The sequence below is a fragment of the Sesamum indicum genome, linkage group LG11 (assembly GCF_026168435.1).
Source record: "Sesamum indicum cultivar Baizhima isolate 11 linkage group LG11, ASM2616843v1, whole genome shotgun sequence".
Taxonomy (NCBI): domain Eukaryota; kingdom Viridiplantae; phylum Streptophyta; class Magnoliopsida; order Lamiales; family Pedaliaceae; genus Sesamum; species Sesamum indicum.
In genome coordinates, this window is record NC_142667.1 from 8,398,650 (window position 1) to 8,407,812 (window position 9,163).

Genomic DNA, 9,163 nt, shown 5'->3' on the forward strand with positions numbered 1-9,163 from the left:
ATATATATATATCCTGACTTTGACTGTGTGATAAATTACTCCAAATTTTTAATAATTATATATATAGTAAAAAAAATGTATACTTATTTCCACATTTTCTGGTCGAAGATAATAATTAGTGGTAGAGCAGATTGAAGTAATTATACGGGAAAATAACACTTTTTGTTCCGTAATTTTTGAATTTTATCTTTTTATCACATTATTTATGGCATTATTATTTTTTGTTCCATAATTTAAAAAAAATAGTATTTTGATTGTATGACACATTTCTCTTATACTTTTAATGAAAAAGCATGTGACCTTTAAGTGGTAAGTTTGAAAACTTAATAACCACAAGGCTATATTCGTTAAAATTTAATAGAAAGATATTATGAGATCGGAAATATTATCTTTTTCAAAGTTATTTGACCAAACGTAAGAAATCTGTAACCAATTAATTATTTTCTTTGTTTTCATCCGAATTAATGCTAACTACCAAAAAATAAAAAAAGAGGGAAAGAATTCTTCCCTACAAATAGTTGGACAATTATGATTATTTAATAGGATGATTTACAAAAAGTTTTTATGAGGTTTGGTATAATTATATATACCATTTTGATGTCTGGAAAATACCAAAACCCTCTAATATTTGATGAAATTATGTAATTTTTGGGTGGAAGCATGGAATTACAATGAGCTTTTTTAAATTTGACATAATTATAAATACTCACTTGATGTCTGGAAAATACCAATACCCTCTAACGTTTAATGAAATTATGTAGCCATGTAATTATCAACTTTTGCGTTTACTATTTTTTTTTAATTTTAAAAATATCGAACAAGGTGAAGGGAATAATTTTAAAAATTCTGTAAAAAATAAAATATCCACTTAATTTATAAGAAAAAGTCTCAGAAGTTTTTAGAAATATAATTCATTTAAAATATTTTTCCAAACAAGCATGGGCTGATAGAGGTCCAATCGAGTGAACGTAAAGTCCAACTGCAAAAGCCCAAGGTACATGCACTCAGTCTCACACCCATTATTACATTACATTACATCATTTACAGTGCAACTGCAAACCTTAATGAGTTGACAGGCGCTCTGCACTCTGAAAAATTTTCAACGGAGTAGATTCTTTGCTTTCTTTCACTGACAGAAAAAGTAAAGAAGAAGAAAGAAGAGGGTCCCCCACCCCCCTCAACCTCAGCCCTCAATTTGAGGCATCTTTTGCTACGTAGGCGCTCTTTTTCGCACCACTAAAACCAAGAAACCCCACCTCCCCACCCATGGAATCCCACCATCCCAGCCGTTGATTTTCTGCATTTCCCAAAACGCCTTCGCCAGACCCCCGCGTTGCTCCCTACGACATTTTATGGTTTAGCCCGCTGCCTCTTTTTCCGGTTCCCATTCATGAAAGGTAGACAACTCTGCACAGATTTCAAGAATGTTACTGTTTTCTTCTCCTTATTTTTTACCGTTGGATTTTACTGTGCCTACTACTAAAACTCATTTATGTACACCTCTGCGCTGCCCCTGTCATTTGCTATTTATTACTTTCCCCAAATGTGGTTCGGTGTTTAAGGAGTCCCATTAAGGGGATTTTCCGACAGGGAAAGTTTCCAGCTGCTTCTAGCTGGCTGGAATCATCGATTTTCCTTACCGGGATTTTGAGTTACCAGTTAACTGCATTCCCTTTTCATGATTCTTGATTTTGCTGTTTGTTTTTTCGTTTCTTGTTTAGGGTTTGGTGGGAGTTGCTTTGATGGTTGTTGTGATCTTTATTTTGTAGTGTGCTGGTGCTAATCATGGTGGTTCTGGGGTTGAAATCGGTAATCAAGAATGAGCACCATCAGTTGTACTTCAAGATTGTTCTACTACAGTTTGACCTAACTTTATCGTTCCGGGCAAATCAATAATTTTATACAGGTTCCTTAGTTTTATATAATTGATGGGCGCCATCAGTTGTACTTTAAGATTGTTCTATACAATAAAGAGAAACTTGATCAATCGTGGACGTAGGAGAAATTCATCTTAAAATCAGGTATAATTTTATCTCTTCATGAATTTGCTTTTTATTGTGTTTTGCACAAGTTTCGCAATGTCTTGGAATTATCTAAGATGGAACGTTGGTTGGGAATAGGAAATTTGAGCTGCTTTTCCCATCTGTTCGTCCTGATAGCTCATTTCTTCTCTGTGTCGTTCACACGATTATACATAAAAACAGAGTTTGAAACAGATTATATGGAAGCTGAACGCGTAAATTGTTGTGAGAGAGATCAGTCTTAATTGGTAATCTTGTACTGCTGAGGTGTGATGGCAGGCATGAATAAGCTTGCTGTATGTTGGCAGCATTACAGGTGCTGATCGTGTTGCCGTCGGAGAGTATTCTTGTTGTTGAAAGATTGAGCCAGCATTAAGGACTTATGAAGAGGCGGTCTGTACATCAAATCGACCACCCATTTGATCCTCATCGTAAGTTTGGCCCCGAGCTTATTTTTCCTTTTAATTATCCTACCGACGGTTTCATTCTTAATATTAAATATGTACTTATGAAATCAATTCGTCATGATTGCTCTCTCCATGCTTGAAATACATGATTTTAATATTCCCATTTTCCCTTTTCATTTCAGTAATGTTTTCACCATGAAACCAGTGAAAGAATCATGAGGAATTACAAGATTAATTAGACTAAGAAGAGTCAGAAAAATAACAGCCGGCAAAAACTAAATCAACCAAAACAATGTTGCCCCATGAGCTTGATATCTCGTTGTTGCTTTAGTCTTGGCTGATGTTACTACTTATCAAACATCTCATTAGCCAAAGACATCAAAGTTAAAGAAGTGAGATTTGCAAATCATTTGCTGTTTTTGGTTGAGACGTTATCAGTCTAATAAAGGATGATATGATATAATTCCTTCCTTTGCATCCATTTATTTCTATCTTCTTTTGGAACCAGACTGATTTCTCTAACAATACATCAAGGCTGATTTTTAAAGACGTATGGTTTGGGAAAGAAATTTCTCCATCTGCTCTGCTAATGGAATTAGAAGGGAATGCCTGGAGTCTTGACCTTCACTTTTGAAAGTTTACGTACATATCAGATAATTCTTTATTGACTTGTAAATTACTTTATTCTTTCACTATTAATAGCGTTTGAGGCTTTCTGGGGTGGCTCATGGCAACCCGTGGAGCGCTTAAAAATTGGTAATGGAGCTATCTCGACGCTTATAGTTGAGAACGGAGTGGTCGTTGAGGAGGACATTCCCATGTCACATCTTCGTATAAGGTCTAGGAAAGCAATGTCGTTTGACTGCACATCCTTTCTAAGGCCAGGAGTTGATGTGTGTGTGCTCACGACATCTCAGAACTCTGAAAATACACATGATAAGAGAAATGCTGCGCCCGTAAGTTCAATATTTGTAGATTGAAATGTGTTTATCTTTTTTGAGAGTCATATATGTCTCTACTTTGACATAATTTGAAGTATGATTTTCCTTAGTATAATAATTTGGAGCATGTAAAGCATCACGTGTTCACAGATTTGAAGCATGTAAAGCATCATATGTAATTGTCTTAGGACGTGGTTTTTGATAGGAAAGTTAGTCATTGAATTTTGCATTTTCCCAAAATATGAATCTTTTTGCATTGGGGATGTTATTATGTGGAATGAGGCTTTCGTCGCTTAGCTCCTTCACTGGTCTTATTGTGTTGTAGGTCTGGATTGATGCGAAACTGCGATCTATAGAGAGGAAACCTCACGACGTTGCATGTGACTGCAACTTCTATGTCAGTTTCTACCTTGAGCAAGGCCCTGATCTTATTTTGGCAAACAAAAAACTTAGTAAAGAGACGAGCATGATAAAAATCGACCAAATTTATGTTCTTCAAAGGCTTGAACTGAAACCATGTGACTCCGAATATTACCGTTGGAGCTGCTCTGAGGACTGTTCTTCAGTGCAAAAGTTTAAATTGTTTACGGGAAAATTCTGTGCTGACCTCACATGGTTCATCGTTACATCAGTTCTGAGGAAAGCTGCATTTGATATAAGGGCGATGCGGAACCATATCGTTTACGAGGTTTCAGAATATAACCCTGACGTAGCTCCAGCAGATCCCTGCAATCATACTTATACTGTGAATTTCAAGGTGGAAAATGAAGTTTCCACCCCCTTCATTGTACAATTTGCTCCAGATGCCCTTCAGGAAGGGCCTGAGGGACGTGAAGTTGGATTCTTGTCATCATTTGATCCCATGGAGTTGCGTAGATCAAAACGCCGGAATGTACAACCCGAACGTTATTTAGGTTGTGATAATCTTCCGGATTATGAGATTGAGGTTACTCGATTAGGAGAAAGCAAGACATATAAATTGGAGTACGATGAAATTTCTTCGGAAAGTGATGAGTATGATGAGATGCCATTGGCACTTTCAGTTCAGGCTGATAACCAATATCAGCAATATGGTGGTGCTGAAGACTGGATTAGGTCTTACAGAAAAAATAATTCTAGATACAATTTGGAATCAGGTGTGCTGAAACGTAAAAGCCACAAGAAATCGAGTTCATCTAAACCCAAAAAAAAGTCAGGTGCTATGGATAAAGGATCTCAGGGAAATGAACTTGCTATTGTTCCTGCAAATACTTCTGTTGAGAATAGCTCGGATTTCTTCGATAAGAAGTTTCGGAGTGTTAACATTCCTGATGATTATTCAGAAGATATCGGAGACATGGTTTCCAAATATTTCTACATGAACGCTTCCCCATCCTCGAGTAAAAAGAAAACATTTGATTTTGACTTCATGGAGGTGGAAAGTGGAAGTAGACAGCGCCAGAAAGGCACCAGACGGAAATACCACAGGACAAGTAGCCTCTCTGCTAGTTTAAAGCGGGACTGTGTTTATATAAGAGAAAGCATCTATGATGTGAGAAGCTTTAGGAAGGGCTCTGTAAGTGCACAGTTATGTCGGGAATTGATTAGAAGATGCATGAACAACATAGATGCCACTCTTAAAAATGAACCTATACAACCACCTGTGGTTGATCAGTGGAAAGAGTTCCAGTCGACGACATCCTCAAATAGAAGGGAACAGGATGAGAAACCCACAGTGAACAATGAAGAAGAAATATCTGAAATTGATATATTATGGAAGGAAATGGAGCTAGCTCTTGCATCATGGTATCTCTTTGATGATAACGAGGTAAAAATTTAACAATTTGCATCACTCGTAAGTAATGACTAATTAATATTTCTGTTTAATTGATTCCTTTTAGGCCTCGTTTATTTTGATAGATAAGCCTTTATAAGAACATTAGTATAAGTTCATACAATATTTACTTTATTATATAGGGGTCGATATAAAATCAAAATCCTATACTAATTACTGTTACACTTGAATAACTAATTCCACCTTGGGAGGTGGTAAAAATTAGTCGTAAGGTTGCAACAAACGTGAATGACCATTATACCCTTGAAATTTGAATTAATAGTAATAATAAATAAATAAATAATAAACAATAATATATAATGATATAATAATAATAATAATAATAATAAATAGTAGTTATTGTTAAACCATTATTATTATTATTAACATTTATGTTATTATTATTTTATTATCATCATTATTATTTTTATATTATTTATCATTATCATTATCATTATTAATTATTATTATTATTATTATTTTAATGTCTAGTAAATTTTGTAAACAAGGTAATTTTCCTATCAAAAGCATGTGGATAGCATCAAAGTAAATAATTGATAGAATTTATTTATTTCGATAATACATGTAAGTAACTACCTGAGTAATTATACAAGGGTTTTTATATCATTTATCTAGTAAAGGATATACAATTCCCAAAGTAAATGGGCCTTAACTAATAATTATGGACTAATTTTATGTAAGAAAATTCGAGCTTAGTTATTAGCATGTTGGTTTTGTCGTATTGAATATATACGGTTTTCCTATTGTGCAGTGTTTCCTATTATTTACTGCCCTTATTGTTGGAAATTTTTGACAGGATTCTCATGCTCAGCCTACTGTTGAAGTGCCAAAGCCACGTGAAATTCTGGAGAATAAGTGTGAACATGATTTCCGACTCAATGAACAAGTTGGAACTGTTTGCCGATTATGTGGATTTGTGGAGACTGAAATAAAGGATATGCTCCCACCATTTGTAAGTCGGGTTTAGATTTAATAAGTTCAACTTTTAAAACTGCTCATAAGAATGGTGCGATTCGGTGGAAGTTAGGGATTTCAAATGATTTTCTTTCTATATTCTTTACGATATATTACAATTTTAGTGTTAAACATGGCCACAAAATGATAAAGAAGTAAACGCCAATGTTTTTAGTGCGACTGTTCCATTGACAAATGACCTTTAGCTAGTGGCTAAAAACTTACTTAATTTTCCTTTAGGGAGTTTATGTGGTTTACATTTTTCAACTTTCTTTTTCCTTGTGCAGACTGCATCTGCCCACTCTATTCTGAATAAAGAGCAAAGAACGGAAGATGAACCAGAGCTCAAGAAAAGTGAAGATGGAGAACTAGATGAATTCTGCATTCCTGCTCCCTCGAGTACTCCTTCAACCATTGGAGAAGGGCAAAATAATGTGTGGGCCTTGATACCTGATCTCAAAGACAAATTACGGAGCCATCAAAAGAGAGCTTTTGAGTTTTTGTGGCGAAACATTGCTGGTTCTTTGATACCTTCCCGAATGGAGAAAAAGAAAAAGAGGAGAGGTGGTTGCGTCATTTCCCACTCCCCCGGAGCTGGGAAGACTTTGCTCATCATTGCATTTCTTGTGAGCTACCTGAAATTGTTTCCAGGATCGAGGCCACTAGTTCTTGCTCCAAAAACAACACTTTATACTTGGTACAAAGAGATAATAAAGTGGAAAGTGCCTATTCCAGTTTATCAGATCCACGGTGGTCAAACATATAAAGGTGAAGTTTTAAAGCAGAGAATGAAGTTAGCTCCAGGTCTTCCACGCAATCAAGATGTTATGCACGTTCTCGACTGCCTGGAAAAGATGCAGAGGTGGCTGTCGCATCCTAGCATCCTGCTCATGGGGTACACGTCTTTCCTAACTTTAACACGGGAAGATTCACATTACGCTCACAGGAAATATATGGCGCAATTACTAAAGCAGTGTCCGGGAATTTTGATACTCGATGAAGGGCACAACCCTCGGAGTACAAAATCAAGACTGAGAAAAGCTTTGATGAAGGTTAACACAAGGCTTAGAGTTTTGCTTTCTGGAACATTGTTTCAGAACAATTTTGGTGAGTATTTCAACACCCTTTGCCTAGCAAGGCCGGTATTTGTCAATGAGGTCTTGAAGGAGTTGGATCCCAAGTATGAGAAGAGAAACAAAGAGAGGCAAACACAGTTCTCATTGGAAAATCGGGGAAGAAAGCTTTTGATTGATAAGATCTCAAAAAAGATTGACTCAAATAAGGGAGAAGAAAGAGCACAAGCTCTGAAAACACTGAAGAAGTTGACGAGTAAGTTCATAGACGTGTATGAGGGGGGAACATCCGACAAACTTCCTGGTTTACAGTGTTATACATTAATGATGAAGTCAACCAGTCTTCAGCAAGAAATTCTTTTAAAACTTCAGAATCAAAGGCCTGTCTACAAGGGATTTCCACTGGAGTTGGAGTTATTAATCACGCTTGGGGCAATCCATCCTTGGTTGATTAGAACAACGGCATGCTCTAGTCAGTACTTTACTCCAGAAGAACTAGAAGGCCTCGAGCAATTCAAGTTTGATATGAAGTCAGGTTCAAAAGTCAGATTCGTGATGAACCTCATACCACGATGTCTGATCAGAAACGAAAAGGTGTTGATATTTTGCCACAATATTGCTCCAATCAATCTGTTCCTACAGATATTTGAGAGGTTCTACGGGTGGCGTAAGGGTCGAGAAGTCCTTGTGCTTCAAGGAGATATCGAACTCTTTGAAAGAGGACGAGTGATGGACAAATTTGAGGAGCCAGGCGGACCATCGAAAGTCATGCTGGCCTCAATTACAGCTTGTGCTGAAGGTATCAGCTTGACTGCTGCTTCACGTGTGATTTTGCTTGACTCAGAGTGGAATCCTTCTAAGAGCAAGCAAGCCATAGCACGTGCATTTCGGCCCGGTCAGAACAAAGTTGTTTATGTTTATCAGCTCTTGGCCACCGGCACTCTGGAAGAAGAAAAGCACAGCAGAACTACTTGGAAAGAGTGGGTTTCGGATATGATATTCAGTGATGAACACGTTGAGGACCCTTCTCATTGGCAAGCACCAAAAATCGAAGATGAGCTGCTGAGGGAGATTGTTGAAGAAGATCGAGCTGCGCTTTTCCATCGGATCATGAAGAATGAGAAAGCTTCTAATGTGATTAGAGGAAAAGGCATGCTGAAGAATATGAGAGATAAGTGAAATCCTACTTGATTGTTGGATTCTTGATTGTTTATATGTACTTAATTTATCGTGTTTTCTTGAAGAAATCTTGGAATTGCATCCAAATTCATCTTCCTATTTAAAAATAAATTAAACTTAAAGAAAAGAAGTAAAATTTGGTTGAACACACTTGTCATTCTGTCATAAATGTTTGGCTAAAATGCCTAAAACCCCCCTCTGTTTTGAAAAGTTGGCTAGAAATTATTTTTTGTATTCAAAATAGGATAAACCCCTCCTGTGTTTTTTAAATGTTGCTCACTTGCCCATTTTTTTTAAATTTAACTAATGACGTTAATTTTTTAATAAAATAACCATTATATCTTTATTTAATATATATTATTTTTTATTTTAGTGACAGTTGGATTTTTTCTGATCAAATATTAATTGTTATATCTAATTAATTAATCTCAATCATTAGATTTTTAAAAAAAATGAAAGGTCTAGATTCAATAAATTATTTAATTTATTTTATATATAAATAATTTAAAATAAAAAATATATTATTATATATATAAATATAAACTAAGTACCCCACCCCCTACCCCTCACCCCCCACTCGACCACGGCGGCGGCGCAGATCTTTAGACTATCGGATCTCTGCAAATGCTTTATTAAAATGAGTGAGACTGCTCTCATTAGAATCGTTTCAGATGGTGGTGCTCTGCGATTCAGATTTGCCCGAACGACGATGAATTGACGACAAGCAAGTTCGAAGGTCGTGACTTGAGCTGAG

The 9,163-nt window shown here is 36.2% G+C and overlaps 1 protein-coding gene across 5 annotated transcripts; it reads left to right on the plus strand.

The window, feature by feature from the left end:
• Positions 1–1,115: 1,115 nt before the first annotated feature.
• On the plus strand, positions 1,116–8,496 carry LOC105173414 (SNF2 domain-containing protein CLASSY 1-like). Of its 5 annotated transcripts, none has more exons than XM_088875598.1 (8): positions 1,116–1,397; positions 1,770–1,809; positions 1,907–2,021; positions 2,330–2,452; positions 3,131–3,384; positions 3,695–5,176; positions 6,000–6,155; positions 6,445–8,496. In XM_088875598.1, exons 4-8 carry the CDS (start codon positions 2,404–2,406, stop codon positions 8,407–8,409), a joined length of 3,906 nt encoding a protein of 1,301 aa, XP_088731724.1. In that variant the 5' UTR covers positions 1,116–1,397; positions 1,770–1,809; positions 1,907–2,021; positions 2,330–2,403; the 3' UTR covers positions 8,410–8,496. The 5 variants fall into 5 exon arrangements, with proteins under 5 accessions (XP_088731724.1, XP_088731722.1, XP_088731723.1 ...); XM_088875597.1 differs by lacking the exon at positions 1,116–1,397 and adding an exon at positions 1,413–1,658; XM_088875596.1 differs by having other exon boundaries at positions 1,770–2,021.
• The last annotated feature ends 667 nt before the right edge of the window (positions 8,497–9,163 follow it).

Coding starts and splice junctions, on each gene's coding strand:
- LOC105173414 (XM_088875596.1), top strand. CDS start 2,404: ATGAAGAGGCGGTCTGTACATCAAATCGACCACCCATTTGATCCTCAT. Junction 2,453..3,130: donor CCACCCATTTGATCCTCATC/GTAAGTTTGGCC, acceptor CACTATTAATAG/CGTTTGAGGCTTTCTGGGGT. Junction 6,156..6,444: donor AGGATATGCTCCCACCATTT/GTAAGTCGGGTT, acceptor TTCCTTGTGCAG/ACTGCATCTGCCCACTCTAT.